Source organism: Channa argus, chromosome 15, assembly GCF_033026475.1.
Source record: "Channa argus isolate prfri chromosome 15, Channa argus male v1.0, whole genome shotgun sequence".
NCBI lineage: Eukaryota > Metazoa > Chordata > Actinopteri > Anabantiformes > Channidae > Channa > Channa argus.
The window spans coordinates 22,279,870-22,299,042 of NC_090211.1; the positions used below are offsets into that span (position 1 = coordinate 22,279,870).

Below are 19,173 nucleotides of genomic sequence, written 5' to 3' on the forward strand. Positions count from 1 at the left end.
ACATCTGGGTCACCTCTTGGATTTTAACCAAAATTCCATTTTAGATAAAACACCATTGTGTGATGTTGCATCGCTTCCTGTTTGCCGGTTGTTCCCGTGCTGAATGAAACAGGAGATGCCATGAGAAATCAGTCATGTAAACAGAGCAAACACGCAGAGACTCACACACAGTAAAGTTCCAACATACTGGATCCACAGTGGGAAATAAGAAACGGGAACAAAATGCCTTGCATTGATGTTTTAATGGAATTTTGAAGGATAACCTAGTGTGAACCATTCAATCATAAACTAGTGTAGAAGTGTTCCAACTTCAAGGTAGTACACAGTTGTTAGTTAAACATGCAATATACTGTTGAAATAGTAAACCAAAAGCCCACAATGAAAAGGTTTCTGCAAGTGTAAAGCCGTGAGCGTGATGTGGGATAATGCAGGGTCTCGCCGGATCAGCTAATTAAGGCTTGAAGCATTGCCACTGAAAACTGAAAACGCCTGAAACATACTGTACGTCACTGCACGTTACAACCTACGCAGCGAGCGCCGAACCTCTTAAAGCACACAGTAAAAACTTCACCGACTGCAATCTACGACTCCCACGCCTACTATAGCTCGACAGATCTGTAAGGGGCCAAAACAGCCGTGTTAATATCTAGCTTTTATGTTGATAGCTAAAAGGTCTGGAAACGAGAACTCAAAAAATAGAAGCATGTGACTATTGCTATGGTGCTGCTGAATATGGAGAGTGTGTACACGGGGTTAGAGGGAGGACCAGGTCTCAACAGAAAAAAAAAGAAAAAAAAAAAAGACAACAATAAGCAAATACAAAAAAACAAACAAACAAAAAAAAAAAAATCAATGACATTTGTTCGGTAAAAACAGTAGGATAAATACACATTGAGTCCATTTCATTCCATCTGTGTTTTTCTTTTTTTTTAAAGGTTTAAAAGCTCAGTCACATCGGACCAGTCATTCAGTCAGTACCCCATCAGGGGCTACAGAATATGCAGTGTTACTTAAAAAGAACATTCTACTAGAAAATGGTAGTAGCTATTGTACATAAAAGTTTAAGCCGTACACTCACAACCATGACCAGTATAAAAGAGGAGGCTTCATTTAAAAATCACTACAGTCTTTTTTCCATCTCATTTGTTCATTTTTTATAATCTTTTTTCCTCCATTTTTTTCTTCTGCACCATTTAAATCAACTGGAGAGAAAACCAACAACAGGTAGAGGATGAAGGGGGGTTGCAGGGAAAAGGTGCATTCCAGGATTAACAGGGGAGACTTATACGTTACCTGCCAGAAAACTATCAGTCTTATCACATATGGTGGCGTAGTAAGGTGGCTGCAGGTCGTGGCTGTCTCCAGTTTGCTGGGCCACCAGCGGATCCACCTCCGCTGCTGCAACCTTCCCTCCGAGCATGTAGTGGTGCTCATCCAAACTGGGGTGGCCTAGTGGCATCAGGTCCACCAGCAGGTCCTGGGCAGCGGCAGCAGCCGAAGGCAGGGTCAGCTCCTTTATAAGAGATGGGTCCTTGGCCTCCTCCGGCAGCTGCTCTTCGTTCTCCAGGGAGAAGATGCCGGGGCTCTTTCCGCAGCTCTCCGCCATAGAGTGGGCATTGGAGTTAGAGTTGGTGCAGTCGAAGCCGTAAGATGCCACAGAGTTGGCAGACTGAGGGGTGACCCCGCCCCCGTCCTCGTCACCCTCTCCAGTGTGTGCCGCCTCCTCATCCTCCTCAAGCGCGGGCAGATTGCAGGTGGGAGGAGGACTTTCAAATCCAGCACTGTCATCTGTTATCATCGGTGCATCAGGGTCATTTATCTGCATCTCGCCCTCTGTGTCGCTGGCCTCGTCTCCTGAGGTGGAGGGTGAGGATGGTGCAGATGCTGGAGCGGTTGAGGGCCCTGTTCCCAGGATCTCATCTGCAGGCAGTGTCTCAGCCTCCTCTTCTTCTCCATCACCTTTCTCCAGGTGGATACCCAGGTCCTGGTCCATGTCAGCCTGTACTGACGTGGGCACGGGGGTCTGCTGCTTGTCAGACCGGGACTCCACCCCGGAGCTGCTGTCATAGTCGCGAAGCTCCTCGGGCGTGCTCGTCTCGCTGCTGCTGTGGGCAGCCAGGGCAGTGTTGCTCAGAGTGCTGGACTGGGACATGCCTACAGCTGGGGCAGCGAGAAGGTCATGGACCTCCTCGGGAGCTGAACCCTGTGGTTCCTGCTCGAACTGAGGAGCAAAAGATGGGACTCCACTGTCCAAGCATGTCTGAGCAGGAGACTGGGTCGGGGTTTCAGACTCAGCTGCTCCGTGGTCAGAAACAGGACTGGGTGAGGTGACTGAGAGCAGTGACTCTGGCTGAGCCCAGGTGTCAGAGAAGGGGTTGGACTGTCCCCAGGAGGATGAGGCTGGGGGCATGCACGTCAGAGGAACGGAGCGGTTGAGGTTGTCTAAACGCTCTTCCTCGTTGAAGTCATCTTCGTCGACATTCCCACAACTCTCTGCAATTCCTTCACTGTGCATTTCTACATCTTCATCCTCCTCCTCATAGTGTTCCTGCTGTTGGAATGACATCATGTGATGTTCCTCCACTCTTTCTGAACTCAGGTCCATATCATCCACGCGCTCATCCTCGTCTTCATCCTCTTCCTCGTTGGCCAGGGTCTCCACGTTGGGAGAACCCATGAGATTGCCATCTCCCTCAGAGCCTCGGAGGCTTGAATCGACCAGGGCATCTGAGCTCTGAGTGCCCTCCAGTATGGCAGTGTGCTGGGTGCTGCTGAGGTCAGACACTCCCTGCTGCCGACTGCTGGTGCAGCTGCTTACATCCTCAGAGTCCATCCCAGACAGCAGGTCGTCCCCGAGCCAGCCTGCTGAACCACCGAATCCAGAAGACCTGACCTGGAACTCCTCAGAGGGCTGAGACATGCTCATGTCAGTGATTATGGATGAAGGCTGATGGCCTAGTCTCCTCTGCTCCTCGTCTTCATACTCCTCTTCCTCGTCATCATCCTCATTGATCTCCTGATCAGCCTTTTCCACTGCGTCCTCCTTTTCATGAGGTGAGATAAGGTCCCTGCTAGTGAAGTCTTCCAGTAGGTCAGGCTGTGCCATCAGATTAAAGACTGCAGCTGAAGGAGCAGTGGACACAAACTGGTTTTCTTTATCCTTCTCTTCTTCTTCCTCCTCTTCCTCATCCTCATCCTTTACTTCTGTTTGGAAGTTGTCTGTGCTCTGGGAAGTGATGCTGGATGAGGCCAGGGGCTGGTTTTTGTCCCAGGGGTCTGAATGGATGTGCATGTCCGACAAGGCGCTGCACCGCTCTCTGGCAGGAGAAACCGGGCCCGGTGGAGAACAAGGAGGAGACATGACAGTAGTTCCCAGGGAAGGAACCGAGCTGCTGGCAGACTGCTCGAATCGGAAAATGTCCAGCTGGGCTGGTTCATGGATTCGTTCAGCTTGTAGTTCTGGCTCTGTTAATGGCAGAAACAGAGGTTCTACAGGGGGTTCTGGAGAGGTTTCTCTTAGTTGGTCTGATGTCAGTTCTCGTGCAGGCTCTGGTGTCAGCTGTCGTGCAGGCTCTGGTGTCAGCTCTCGTGCAGGCTCTGGTGTCAGCTCTCGTGCAGGCTCTGGTGTCAGCTCTCGTGCAGGCTCTGGCGTTGGTTCACGTTCTGATTCTGGCGTCAGTTTGTGTTCAGGCTTTGTGGTCTGTTCAGGTAATGGTTCTGGCGTTGGTTTGCGTTCAGGCTCTGGCGTTGGTTGGCGTTCCGTTTCTAGCGTCAGTATGTGCATGGGCTCTGGCGTCGGTTCACGTTCAGGCTCTGGCGTCAGTTCGCATACTGGTTCTGGTGTCGGTTCGCGTACTGGTTCTGGCGTCAGTATGTGCACAGGCTCTGGCGTTGGTTCACGTACTGGTTCTGGCGTCCGTTCGCGTACTGGTTCTGGCGTCCGTTCGCGTACTGGTTCTGGCGTCCGTTCGCGTACTGGTTCTGGCGTCGGTTCGCGTACTGGTTCTGGCGTCGGTTCGCGTTCAGGCTCTGGTGTCAGTATGCGTACAGGTTCTGGCGTTGGTACACGCACAGGTTCCGGTGTCGGTTCGCGTACAGGTTCCGGTGTCGGTACGCGTACAGGTTCCGGTGTCGGTACGCGTACAGGTTCCGGTGTCGGTACGCGCACAGGTTCCGGTGTCGGTACGCGCACAGGTTCCGGTGTTGGTACACGCACAGGTTCCGGTGTCGGTACGCGTACAGGTTCTGGCGTTGGTTCGCACACATGTTCTGCCATCAGTACAGATGCTGGTTCTGGCGTCAGTACACGTAAATGTTCTGTTGTTGGTTCCTGCAAAGGTTCTGGTGTAGGTTCGCATGCAGGTAATGCCGTTGGCTCCTGCACCGAGACCGGTTCTGCTGTGGTCTCTGGAGCTGCAGCAGGGGGTTCTGGTTCCTTTGGCTCAGCAATGGCAGATGCCACAGTTGTGATGGCTGCAGCAGTGGCCGCAGCAGCAGCTATTTCCTTTCCGTGTTCTAGAGACGTTGCAGGTTTCGGACCGCGTTTCACAGGAGTGGGAGTGCTGCTGCCTACAGTCTTCTTGGGGCTAGAGGTCTTGGCTGCAGTCGTTTTAGAACCAGGCATTTTGGAAGGTGTTGGCTTACTTTCTTTGGAGCGGTTGGGCGTCTTTGTGTCCACAGCCTTGTTAGCTGGAGCCTTCTTGGCAGTGACTTCTGATTTTGAGGCTGATTTGGGGGTCTCAGGTTTTGCTGACTTTGATGTAGATGACGGGCGGGTAAGAGGTGACTCTGCAGGCTTTTTGGCTGCTGGGGTGGCTGGTTTGGAAACATCTAAAGGAAAACACAAAGGGCAGAAAGGGTTAATTTGACAGTTCATTTCCAACTGGAACCCCTTGGTTTTTTTTTAGTTTTACCTTTTTTCACAGGGGTTGAGTTTCTAGATGTTTGTGATGCTGGAGCTTTGCCACCAGAGGGGGTAGTGGAGGTTGGTTTGGAGGAAGCAGGCTTTGCCGCAGAAGAGGGGGTTTTAGGGGTGGCAGGTTTCGATGCCGCAGTGGAGCTCTTGGTTGTGCTGGCAGTGGGTGGTCGGGTTGAGCCTGTGGCTGGACGAGGTGATGGTGCTGTGCTAGTTGCAGGTCTAAAGATAACAGGAAAAAAAAAAAAGGTGCTAGTGGCTGAACTACAGGTTAAAGACAAAGGGCAGAAAACACGGGCACATCTTTTAACATTAACTGGAGCTGACTCACAGCTCTGGGCCAGACATCAGCCCTCACTCCAACCATGCAGGGGTCAGCCCTCTGCTGTGAGTGTCTGAGATTGGTTGTGACAGGAACAGGGACTTTTAAAGTCTCACTTATTAGTCACCACTTGAGGAAACCCTAAAAACCCCACAGAGTTCACAAACAGCTGAGGCCATTAAAGTGCTTAAACAGGTTTAAACAGGGAACTGAAGCATCTTCTTTAGCACAACACAGCGGACGCCTCAAAGTCATGATGTGCATAATGTACCAAATATTCCTGCATCCCGCCGCTCTCTGGGAAGCCTGGACTACACAGTGGGACATGTTGTAGAAACATTTCTGGTGTAAGCGGGACTTTGGTCAACCGGCATTTAACATGCTGGTAACAGATGCAGATTTTAAGCTGAGCCACGACAGACCCCACACAGGCGTCCTGACCCCTGTCAGCCCTGCTCCAGCGCCCTCGTCTACACCATGTCCCCACAGGGGACTGACACTTGGGGTGGTGTGCATCAGCCAGCCGAACCCAGGAACTGGCTAAGCAAAGTAACCTACATCCAGTCATCCTGACGAGAGCGTGCACTCTCCTGGGCCCACACTGCCGCTTTCTAAATAAAGAAATGAGTTAGTCCTGGCAGAAAGAGAACAGGGAGGTGGAGGGAAGATGGCTGGGACCACGTTAATCTTTTATACTGAAAGGCGAACAAAAATAACTTGTCCAAATCCCTCAGCTGGAGCAGTGCGGCTGTGTTAGAAGGACGTGCTATTTACTACCTGGCAAATGTAATGGAAGACTGTTTGGTAACATGAAATCAGATTAAGGCTGGAGCGAGGCACAATACGGGTGTGGTCACATCAAACAGGCTTTGACAGTTGAGCCGCATCATTCAGAGGTGGCTTTGGGGGAGAGAAAGGTGTGTCACTGATACATGTCTGTGCAGTTTTACTAATATAAAAGCCTCCCGGCTACACTAAACTACATATAAGACTGATCAGTGAGTCAATGTGAGCAGAACAGAATCCTCCTATCATCGTGTTAACACAGGTGAAAATGGTGGCTGCAGTGCAGAGCAAGCTCTGTGTCATAAAACATACAAGGAGATATTGCTATTGAGGAAATGCAAAGGCTGATTAGAAAGTAAGAGGGAACCTTCAGAGACAACACTTCAAATACTGAGTCTGATAAAAGGAGTTTAAATGCAGGACTGGAAATAAACCAGGCCACTGAGGAAAAAAAAGAGGCATGAGCGAGAGGCCAGATAATATTCATTTGATTACACTCGATCCTGTGTCTATGACTTATCAAAGAAGACAGTCTGCACAGTATTTAGCAGCCCAGAAAAATGGGATCGTGTGTGTTCTCAGATTAGAAGTTAACAACACACTGAATACAGTGAATTATTTGAAGCTTCCATTCATTCTGTAATTAAGCTCAGTGTCAGCTGAACAGAGGACTAAAAGGATTATTGCTCCTCTTTAAGTGATGCCTACATTTACCTCAAAGGGAAAAACACAGTGTTTGACCACAGGCCTTACTGACAGAACAACACTACAAACTGGAATTAAAGCAAACACCCAGAAATGAAAGTCAGGTTAGCGGCTGCAGGGACACTGAGCTGAGCTGCAGCAAGAAACTTGAACATCACCTCAGTTGCACGAGGATCATACATACAGTCTTTGCAGCTGTGCATTTCTTCAGTTGCTGCAGGAAAAGAACAATTGTTGTGCAGAGCTGCCTACTGGTGCTGCTCTCGTTACAACGGGACCGAGGCTGTGATTTAAATAATGAGATGCGTAATGAAAGGGGCAAATGAGTAAGCAGGAGCTAAGCCAGCAAGCAGGCAGACGCGTTCCCTGCAGCAGAGAGCGAGGGGGGGAGGACCTCCCCAGAATTAGAGACGGGGTTTTAATTAAGCAGCAGAAATGGAGGAGCTGGCTTTTAAAGGTGGTTTGTGAACAAGGACTTTTACTTTCTTCAAGTTGAGCTACTGAGTATGTGCTCTTACATGCTAAGCAAAAACTAAGATCATTAATACAGGATGAAACAGCTGACTTTTAATTATTTTGTGCTCATTGTTTTGAAAAATATCAGTAAACATGTGGTTGTGTACAGTGAAAACACTCCTTCCTCTAAATGAGCGAACTCAGACACACCCAGTGTCCCACACCTCCGTCCCTCCGTCTGACTCATTCGCAATGAAGCCATTTAGTAATTGCTTCTGCAGTCGGGAGATTTAAAACCTACGCAACATGTCGTCTGCTTCACGTTGGACAGTCTACACACACACACACACACACACACACTCGGCAGCGGCCATTTGTTAGATCATGAAGCAGTAAATTGTATTATCCCTGAGGGACCATCAATGAGGAAAACAGCATGAGTAATATGGGAACATAAGAGGCCGATGGGAAACCGCCTAATCCCCAAACACTCAGAGAGAGAGACCTCGCTCAGTCCTCTCAACCACTGAAGGGCACACGTCCCTCTGACTCACACAGTGATGCCCTCTGCTCCTCACCTTCTTCTTCATCCCACCTCTGCCTCCCTCCCTCCCTCCCTCCCTCACACACCTCACACTCTGCATGTGTCTCTGGCAGCAGTGACGGGAGCTCAGTGGGAGAACGTGACTTATTTAGCCACGTAGCTGCCACCATCTTTGTTTCACTCTGCTGCATGCAGAGAAGCTTGGTAGACCATAAGGCTGGAATGAAGAAGTCTACGCACCAGGTGTGTCCTTGAGCAAGACTCTTACCATTAGCTCCCCGGGCTGCCCACTGCTACGCTGAGGGAAGGGGTTATATGCAAAGAGAGGGTTTCATTGTGACATGTACATATGTGCTCAGTGATGACAAGTTAGGTCTCGTTGTTTTCTAGGCAGACAGCAGCAGCGTGATGAAGCAGCTCAGCAGAACGTGCACAAGTATCCAGCATGTTTGCCTCCATCCCCCTTTACCTCCACATCACATTTAGCAATTTAGCAGCAAACAAATACATGCTCTGCATTCTAATGACGTACTGCTCCCACTGTGCGCACACACTGAAGCGCCTATATACTGATGCACTGTGTGTTTGCACTGCTTTGCACACTGCACACCAGCTCTTCAACATCAATGCATCACCGGACACGAACCATCTTGGCAGCTGCCTGACAAAGACAAAGCTGCCTCATGTTCAGGCTCACAAGCTGAATCACAAACAGATCGGAATCATCTCTGTGGTCTCCTTCTGCAAAATGAACGGGCTCAAATGTTTTCCATCACAAACTGCATGCTGCGTGCAATCAGCATCACCCAGCAGGTGCCCAGCTCATTAACATAAAGCATTTTCACCTCCACGCCCTAACCCTCAGTTGTGTGTAAGGGAAAACTGCAGTGAGCCACCAAGCAGTGAACGGACCTGTGGCTCTTCAGGTGACTCACCAAGTTTAATTGAGTCTTTGAAGGTTATAAACCTCAAACACACCCATGTGTACATAAACACACCTAAAAGGACAAAGCACGGACATGTCCATGGCCACTGCAAACTAATCCTGAACATACACACAAACATTTTCACTTTGTTGTTATTTGATACACGGTGCATAAATTATATACACCATCACTGACCCACTACTCTCAAAATCAAACCGCTTTTTGGAAAAGAGCTTTGCGTTTCACAGAAACAGCCAGGAGCTACAATAAAGAGCCTGCAGCAGCAACAACCAAAACACTTTAGTGTCATTTGGTTGAAACCTCCAGCTGAAGCAAACACTTGTGTGCGGCGTTAAATTAGATAGATTGCAGTCAGTGAAGCTGCGTTTGCTTGTCGCTTTGCTTTGTCTAATAACTGGAACCTGCTGCAGCTGGAATTCAATCAGTTCGGAGTAACACTCAGTAAATTGATAGAACCACTGATGGTGTGTGTGTGTGTGGATGGGTGGGTGGGGGTTAACGTGTCCATGGAGATCCCTGTCTCTCTGCTGATGGTGGGGCTGTGTCAAAGAAGTGAAGGAGGAAAAGGGAGAAATCTAATTAAAGCAGAAATTTATGGGCCTGTCAAAGCTCATCACATTTACAAAGGCTGATGTGCACATGTGCACACACACACACGCACGCACACACACACACACACACACACACACACACACACACACACACTTAAAGTATCCCTGCGAGGCTACATGGTGCTGTCAGATGAGCCTATTGTCAGTAATGGCTGTATGTCGTTCGTGGGGATTTCACTTCAGAAGCTGAAGCTTACATGCATTTACATACAATAATTATCTCAGCTGACTTTCTTTCAGATCCGCCTGTTTAAATGTGACCTTCTCTGCTCATTAGCAGAGCAGTGTGCAACATGTTTAGACTCAAACTTTGTACGTAGCAACAATTCTGACTCATGCAGCGTTAAGGTTTTCAGTGAGCACACAGTGAGTGTGTTTACATCCAGCCAGGAATCCGAGTGCAGACGTCTGCAGAACAATACCTGGAACTAGGTTTCACCAAAAGACTAAAGCGGAGTCAGAACAAGCTGTACCATCCACTCTGGAGACCGTGAAGCTGTTTTATCACCATGGCAGTTCATGCAGGCTTCAGAACCAGCACTGTGTACCTCACTCGTGATTAGGAACAAACCCTTGTGTAATAGGTTTTAATACAATGTTTGCACATCAACCACTGAATAAAGCTGTAATCTGAGTGTAATCTCCATAATCCAACTGCTGCTAGTCGCTTGCGAGATGGGGACAACGGTGACATCATTACCACAGTGTAGAATGTCTCATTTCACCTTAATGAATATATTTTATACCTAAGATTATACTGATTATGAAAAGTAACTGTAGTATGTAGCAGTTAAATTGAAAAACGGAAATATTCAAAGAAGTAGCATGAAATTTTACTAAGGTACAGTTCACTGCTCCCCTTAAACAAGCACGGACCAGGAAACATTTGGTGACTTTTACATGAAAAATTTCAATATTTGCCAATTTCAAGTGTTGACTGAACAGTGATGCCGAGGAAGCTCCGACCGACAAACAACCAGAGGAGCCATGAGACTCCCACAGGCTCTATCTGATCATGATCCTCACCGTCTCACACAAAGACCTCCTTCAGCCTCATATGCTGGTCTCCCACTGAGCCACCTCAGGACCCGGCACAAAGCACACAGTGTGACTCAGGTGACTGCACACAAACAGACCCCAGCGTTCAGATTGACACCAAAACAAAGACAGTGAGTGTGTTTCCCTCCGTCCTTCTTGTCTTATTAATATTGCTGTGTAAAGTAGGTTCTGGGGAAGCCTACAAGGCATCGCTCTAAGGCTGCTTCTGACGTCGTCTGGTTGCTGGCCTACTTCTATCCGGCTACTGAGCCTCTGTGTGGGGGATCATTGTCCCCCGTTCCTCCGGGATGGTCTTTGAACCTGCAGCCAAGTGAAGCCTTTTGAACCAACTGCTCCTCACTTGGCACCGATAACTCAGCTCCCTGCATTTTTTTTTATCTGCTGCTTTATTTGCAGCTGCTCTGGAGCGAATTTGCTGATTTGCTTGCACATTACTAGAAAATGTTTTAATAAAAAGGAGCCAACTGAGAGTGATATTTGTGCCTGGAGGATTTCTGACAACCTACAGACCCAGAAACAAATGAGGCCTCCGCTCGGCACCAATGCCACACCCACCTGGTTGTCTTGGAGGCGGGGGCCTTGTCAGGCTTGGGTGAGGCTGCAGAGCCCAGCTTGGAGGGAGCTGCACCAGCAGGTTTGGGAGCTGAAAAGGAGAATAACAGAGAAACAAGTGAGGGACAATGAGGAATATGATTTAGGCACAGAACATTCACCAGATGTCTGGCAGATGCATGTGTACGAGCACTGTGTCTAATACATGTGCTGAATCCACCTTCTACCATCGCATTACTACCAACACTCTTCATCAGAGCTGTGAAAATGTTTTAATGCTAAACTTACACTTCTTACACAGCCTGCATGCTGATTTTCTGAATTACCTGGGTCTTAATTTTGGTTTTGTTGTCACATTTACACTAACCTGGGGGCTTTTTAGCAGCAGCAGCTGCAGTGGTGGTTTTGACACCATTAGTGGGCGCTGTCTTCTTGGGTGCTGCTGTTCCGGTCACTGGTTTTGCACCGTTAGTGGAAAGGGCCCCTGTGGCTTTCTTTTCACCCACTTTGCTCTTGAGGGCTGGTGCTGAAACTGGTGTTTTTTTGGATGCGGCTGATGTGGAGGTGCTCTTCTTCTCCGGAGCAGGTGTGGTCTTCTTAGCCACTCCATTGGTCTGAGGCTTAGACACTCCGTTTGAGAGGCGGACTGCGTTGGAGCGGGAGCCAGATGTGGTCTTGGTTGGACTAGTGGTGCCAGGTTTTGTCTTGGCTGTGGCCTTGTTGGTCGTCTTGGCTGTGGACTCTCCTGACGTCTTGCTGTTGGTCTTGGCAGCTGGGCTTTCTTTAGCCTGTTGAGGCTGGATGTCACCCTGGCAGGACTCTGGTACAGGCGGCTGTGGTATCTCCTCCTCTGCTGGACTGATGATCTGGTTGGGCTCCTGTCCCACAGCTCCCTCATTTCCAGGATTGGATTCCAGTGTTTCCACTGGCTCCAGTGCCACTGTGGCAACCCCATCCGGCTTCATCTTCCCTCGAGTGGTACTAGTCCGTCTCTGCAGGGCACGGCTGATGGACTCGAGTGTCACTGGATGGCCAAAGCTTCACAAGCTCTGTGGAGATGGCTCGGTCTGTTCTGCACAGAGAGTGAGAGAGAGAGAGAGCATAACGTTCAGTACAGTCAGTCAACAGCAAGACCAGACACGAAGGCAGATCATTGTCTCTCCCATCAGGAGATCCAGAAATGTTGTTAGGCTTAGGAATCAGATAACGAATGGCTCCAGCATCACACTCACACACAATTCACTTCAGTACAGCAGGCACACTGTGCAGAAAGACACATTACTGCTACATAAACCCAGGAAGCACCTGAATCCTATAGAGAATATAACCCAGAGGAAAAGATGCTAATACGCACATAAAGTCAGACCATCTGACTTTGTGTGTCCATGAGAAGAAGAAACATCGGAGCTCAAACTGTCCTGCTTAGAGGAAAACCTAAGGACACATTTACTGATGAGCTGAATGTGTGTGATGTCTTAGGAGGACAAGAGGAGGACAACATGGCTACTGCTGAAACATTAAGTTCACTACCAGCTGCAGTGCAGAGCGAGTGGTCCCTTCTGTGGCACCAGAAAAGTGCAGTGACATACTTGGGTTGGCTTTTTTTCCCCCTTATTGGTTCAAAATAGCCTCAGAGTCACCAGTGTGGAAGACTTGTTTTCTCGGATAGGACACTTAAGGGAGTGCGAAGGGCTTCAGCACGCAAACTGTACAGGAGCTGTAATAATGATCACACACGTTTGGCTTTTTAATCTGCACACAGGATAACATGCAGCAAAGACGGGGATGAATAGATATTTTTAAATGGGTCAAGAAATAAACAATGAAAAACCCAAAGACAGTGAATCATAGATCAAAAAAGGAGCAACTGGGGACAGGAAGTGGGACGTGAAGCATATGAGACCTGATAGAGTGACTATGTGTAATATGAGCTGTCACATGTTTTTAAGTGTCTCTTATTTTGATACTACTTTCAGACAGAAAGACCACAGGAAGGGAAGATTGGTGTGTGTGTGTGTGTGTGGGGGGGGGGGGGGGGGGGATGGCGGGGGTGGGGGGGCTTTTAGAAATTTACAAACAAAGCAATGAGCAGAGGCCAGTCCACAGGAAGTAGCTCGGCTTTGCGGAGCATGGGAACAGAAGGACAAGAGACAGGGCAGAACAAAATGAGCTCACCACTGGCACTATGCTACAGAAATCACTACTCATCCTAGTTTCCACTGACCTAAACGTGCGCACACACACACACACACACACACACACACTGTCCCATTTGTAGAAGAGGACACATCATCTTTATGCCGCTAGCTTCCTGGAAACAACTCCCGCACACTTTTCCTTGTCTTTCTTTCCGCCTTTGCTCATCTCTTACTCACGCTCTACACTGAAACCCGCCTGTCAAAAGCTCTTCTTTCAGTCCCTGCTCCTCAATAACCCCCCCCCCCAAAAAAAAACCTCTCTCCCTCCATCCCTCTGTTCTCTGTTTGCCTTTGCACAGATGGCCTGAGCAGCTGAGCAGGACCAGAGGGCGAGAGAGACTCTCCCAAACAACCGAAGAACAGAAACCGGCAGCTCATGACACAGGCCGCCACCCTGAACCACCAAAGAAGACCCGTCACTCAGAGGAGGTTTTTTAATTCTAATGAGGCAACAAACTGTGGCCAGTCGGTTTAATTATGTCACAGTCACAGCTTTTAGGACAAGGACAGGGTGCAGAATGGTGGGTTTTTCTACAAACACCTAATATAAATCTTAATTAGACAATCCGAGTCGCAGCAAGACAACAGCACTGACACGTTCCATCACATCTTTAAGCATCAGGTGGTTTGTAGGTGGAAATGAAACCCGGACAGGGAGAGGAAAGCTGTGTGGATAGTGCTGAAGAGGAAAAAGGTTTGCTGAGTGACGCAAACTGCTGATGCTGCTGCTCGACATGACGAAATACTACTGAAGATACTGTTGATCTATAATCTCTGGGTTCTAATTCAGTTGTTTTTGATGATTCAAACCTTTCTATTAATAAATGTAGCTATTAGTTTATATGAACTGTCAGTTAAAATAAAACTTCTCAAAAAAAAAAGAAAAGTCACAGATGGCAAGTACACAAAATGACACAGTCGAGAGACCGAACACACGCACTTGTAGTTTAGGAGGCCCATCATTTCCAGTACTATTTAAAATGTTATTAGCTGCTACATTTTCTATTTATTTTAATTGTAGTTTATTGATTTTTTTACTTAATCTTTATGTGGCCACAGTTATTTCTGCCAAGGAGACGTCAACTTTCAGGTCGTCCATCTGTGCCACTTACCCCATCGCAACAACTTTGAAAAAGCTGGAGGGGATTTCTTCAAACGAACACATGGACTCAAGGATGAACTGATTAGAATAGGAGTCTGAACAAACATGCATGTAAACTGCAGAGGCACATTCAACGTTTGTCTTATTCCAAATGTGTCAACTGATGAAACTGTGACTCTTTCAGTGTGTAGTGACAAAAAGATCGTGGAGGTCATGAATCTATAATTAACGTCTCCACCCACCTCAAACGCTTAAATAAGACGCGGTACAGCCATCAACACATTGACCTAAGTCGACCACGCATTGACCCAGGAAATAAGACCATGTCTAATCCCCATTTCCTGGTTTCTCTTCCCACAGCAGACTGAGGCATCTGGACAGGCTTTTCATTTTATCGTTCCCCTCCAGAGATAAATCCTGACTGCACGGCAGAAGCCAGAGTCACATTTCTCTCAGACAGCTGGGAGATTACGCTTCCCTCTCAGGTTCCAGAGCTCATTCAGCCACCTCTGCGTCATTAGGGCCATCAGTCAGTGCCAAGAATAAACAGAAATACACTTTTTCTTCTGCTCTCCACAGAAACTGGAGTCACATCCAGACAGTTTCTGTTTCAGCAGTCAAAACAAGAGAAATTATGGTTCAGAACTGAACTTCCCACTATAAACACTTAACCGTCCCTGCAGAAGCCGGTCGGTTCCTTAGGGTTAGGGTGAGGTCATAGGACAATCCTATGGCAGTTTATGGGCCTTGTCCATAAGTCAGTCAAACTAATTTGTACTTCAGCAGCACATACACGATTTACGATTTAAGAGAATTTGTGGCATTAACCAGTTTTACTAGAATGAACAAATTTCACAAGTTTAAACCTGCCAGTTGAGTCCTGTACAGAAACAGAGGCAAAAATACTCTTTTGAATTATGGCAGCTTATAGTAGCCTGGAGTATTTTTATCGTCGGTTTTTGTAGAAAGAAACCTCTGAGGAAAACCTGAAAAACTTAGGAGATGAAAATGCTTCAATACAAGCTTCATAGTCCTCAATTTCCTCCCTGATAAAACGTCTCCAAGCCACTGAATGAGACTGAAGACAAAGTGATGTTCTTAGTCCAGAAAACATTTGCTTAAAGTGCTACAGTAATCGTACAAAACATTGTAAAGCTAATGTGAGAGTTCTGAGAAGTTTAACATCTCGACTTCTCTGAATAATTTTGAAATCCTGTTCATTTCATTTTCCTGATTTACACTCAGATTATTTCACACATTTGGTCCTTGGAGCTTTGAGGCAAAACTCTACATTTCTGTTTTAACAACTAAGCAGCTTTAATAAGCAGCTGAGGATTAAATGTTTTATTGGATCATTGGCACCTTCACTGTAGCTGCTGGAAATGGTTTTCCATTGCTGACAGGGATTTTATGTGCTTGCTTCCACGGGACCAGAAGGAATGAATACAGTTTCTCGCCCCAGGTTGTGTCCCAGGGCTAATTCCCAGGGGAGCAGTAGATGATGACAACACTGATTAAAGATCTGAAGGTATTTTCTGATGTTTCACTGGCTCTTCTAACTCTTTGGATCAGATTTGTTCTTGGAAAAATATAATTTAGTCAGTTGCTGGCAGTCTCACTTTGATCGAAAGTCAAGCAGAGTGTTGTGCGTCGTTTAAACAAATTAATATGGTGATGATGATAACGGCTGCATAAAATTATAAACTGTGAAGACAAATGTACATGATAAATTGATGCACACTGACTGAGGACAGCATTACCTCTTGAAATCTTTTTTGTGGATTAGAAATTTTCGTACTCAAGAACCCGACTAAAATTATATTTTCCAGCACAAATTCAGCTTTTCTACCTATTAGCACTCAAAGCGCTTTACACTGCTTCTTATTCACCCATTCACACTCACACACACCCTGATGGGGGAGCTGCTATGCAGTAAGTTGGGGTTCAGTGTCTTGCTCAAGGACACTTCGACATGTGACCGGAGGAGCCGGGGATCGAACCAACAACTGTGGGTTTGGTGGATGACCGCTCTACCTCCTGCACCACACAGGATTTTAAAGGTTAATGCTGAGGCTTAATTATCCCTGGCTTCAAACGGAATCTCTTCCTCACGAACGTCCACTTATTCTGGAACAAACAGAAGCCATAGCAACACTCAAAGGCATTTTTGTTGACATCATAATAGAGAAAATTGTAATGACAACATTCAGTAAATGGCAGGTTTGTAGAAAGTAGATATGGACAAGTTCAATAGGTTTTTCTCTTTCCACTACTGTTGTGCTGGGTTTTTTTATTCTTCACTCATCGCGAAGAGTCAAATGGTCAAATGGTGTATATAAAGTTAAATTATAAATAATATTAGTTATAAATGAACCCAATTTCTCCTGGTTAACATTTATAATGGATAATTGTGGATTTGTCCTTTTGGTTTATCCTGTGAGTTCAGTGTGGCCACGGCGGATCATTGGCAACAGTTTTTAATTCACCCTGACACAACCCTCCCCAATTTCTACCGGGCTTGGGACAGGTGCTGCACGGCTGGGGATGGGCTGTTGGGGGTTCTGGAAGAGCGGGGCTCGAACCTCTGGCCCTATGGTTGGTAGGCCGCCACTCTACCAACTGAGCCGATAATATAAATATTAGGAAATATTTAACTTTCGACATTTCAAAGTAAAGGGCTTCTAACTTTTGCTCTACTGTGTTTATCACACAACAGATTTGGAAGATGTGTTTCTGGCTACTGCTATTCTCTGTTGGGTTTAGGTGAGGGGTGGTACCTGGGTACAATATGTAGCAGCCACATTATTCACAGCCGAGGTTTTTTCCCCAACATGTCCCAGGTTCCACCCTGCACGATAAAAACATCATCAGTCGGCTCAATTAAACGTTATATGACCACAGACATGCAGAACCTACACAACATCTATGGCGTAGTTTTGACACACCAGTATAAAATCAAGTCCATGTGTGTCCATGGGACTCCCTCTAACCTCGTCCTGCTACAACCAAAGCTGAAACAAAGTGCCATTTTCTACCCACTAGGCTCAAAGTAAAGTCAGTGACCTGAGACATAATGGTCTGCGAATTGCATTTCCAGCAGCTGATTCCAGACAGATGGCTGTGTCAGCTACATTAGGCCCATTTCATAACATGCTTCATTTTAGGAGCTGTGCACAGTGTGAAATGTTTAGTGATACTTCTGAGGAGAATTTCTGCTCCTGACCTGCACACACTGGATCTGCAGCGGACTAACTACTTCCACAGGCTGTGAAAGAGTCCTAGTCCTGCACTGAAGGATTTTTTTCCCCCACTGTGAACTTCTGAATGTATAAAATATGAGTTTGTTGGCCACAATGTGTTCACAATGTGTCCGAGTTCCACTACATCCCACTCCAAATTCCCTGCAAGCCTCAATGATGAGCACACACACAGCCTGAGAACACAGGAAGCTCACACAAAGAGTCACTTACACAAGAACCAGTGCCAGTAGCTGGAGCAGGAGTCTGTTTCCACCCGTCTCCACCTTGTAAACACACATAATCTTTGAATAATTATCAGTCACATGATGATGTTGACCTCTCAGATGGATCTGGTCGAGCCTCTGTCACGACATATAGTGGTTTAAAGTTAGGTTTGTTTGCAGTTGACAGCAAAAATGTGAAGCGAGTTCACAGCATTTTCTCCTTTTAAGGTTTCATTTCCCTGGCGTGTAGCCTCCAACATTTCATTTTTATTGCTACTAACTAAAGGGTCAAATAGAAATAGAAGAAATTAAATGAATGTTGATTTTTCACAGTGAATATTCAAATCAGGTTCTGGAGTAATTTTCTCTTTGAATTTGTATATGAATTAAACTGAGACCTGAACAAACCTATTTTATGAGGCACATGTGGAACAAATCTGGACTCGAGCTGGACTGAACAGCACCAAGTTCAATAGAGTTTCACTTAAATCAAACAATTTATCTCAACTACATGTAGTTGAGTATTATTTTAAGTACTTGCACTTTTACTTGCTAACCGAGTTTCTGTACATCCTGTACTACAAATGCATACAGTACTTTTTTTGGTCTACTAGTTTTATTTGCCATAAAGTTTGTATCACCACTATTGTTGTAGGATTTGTATGTAAGGCTCTGTGGTTTGCTTGGAGCTAAATGCTGCGTAGTTTATTTCTGTAGCTCTTACTAAAGTTAATTAGCCTTAAGCTGTAAGCTAATGATGGGCAACCAGCTCTGCAGGGTGAGATGATCCTCTCAGGCATCATCCCCCTTCTAATGCGGTGGGATGTAAACAAAATGTGTGTGTGTCCCAGGCTCACTACTATGTTTAGGCACAAACCATCAATAACTGGACGGCATCCAGCTCCACTGAGGGACCTCAGCTTGTCTCAGTGTCTAGACACAAGCATTCACACAACAAAGTTCTTTGAATTATTGGGGCATCCGCATATTTGAACAGAAAATGGCTTCTCTGACCCCCTTTCTGCAGCAACTCTAACCCACAGATGGGGAGGTGACTGAGGAAAACATGAGGTCAAATGATGGAGATGTAAACTAGGAAGCTAAATGTTAAGTGGATGTGCTGGTTCTCCACAAAGTGCCCCAACCCCCGACTCCCTTTAGCAAACCAAGCATCCAGCAGCATCTATGATTCTCTGTGTTACAAAGTCTGTCCTTCTTTCACAGTACACAGCTGTGTACTCTTACATATTCATTCTGCAAGTGTGCCCCTGGGGCCTACTCTAAATAGTCACAGAGAGGGATTGTGGGCGAGGAAGCAAGTGGGGGAAACAGAGGAAAGATGCAACGAAAACAACCTTTGGTTACTGGTCCAGTAATCTAGACATAAAGCTCAATGAAGATATGGCTGATGTAACTAATGTGTCTGTGACAGAAGGTTAGTGCTGCATTTGGGAGAGTTGGAATTATGACCCTAGTGCGTCTGGGGAATATTTTTTCAAACAGTCCTTCCACC

The 19,173-nt window shown here is 46.7% G+C and overlaps 1 protein-coding gene across 1 annotated transcript in view; it reads right to left on the reverse strand.

The window, feature by feature from the left end:
* Nucleotides 1-223: 223 nt before the first annotated feature.
* Nucleotides 224-19,173, reverse strand: part of prr36b (proline rich 36b) — a 28,766-nt gene continuing 9,816 nt past the window's right edge. Inside the window, exons 2-5 of the mRNA XM_067478146.1 lie at nucleotides 11,265-11,969; nucleotides 10,901-10,988; nucleotides 4,914-5,137; nucleotides 224-4,830 (exon numbers count right to left, since the gene is read on the reverse strand). Coding sequence (XP_067334247.1) covers nucleotides 1,283-4,830; nucleotides 4,914-5,137; nucleotides 10,901-10,988; nucleotides 11,265-11,862 — 4,458 coding nt within the window. The 5' untranslated portion in view covers nucleotides 11,863-11,969 and the 3' untranslated portion in view covers nucleotides 224-1,282. The remainder of the gene's footprint in view (nucleotides 4,831-4,913; nucleotides 5,138-10,900; nucleotides 10,989-11,264; nucleotides 11,970-19,173) is intronic.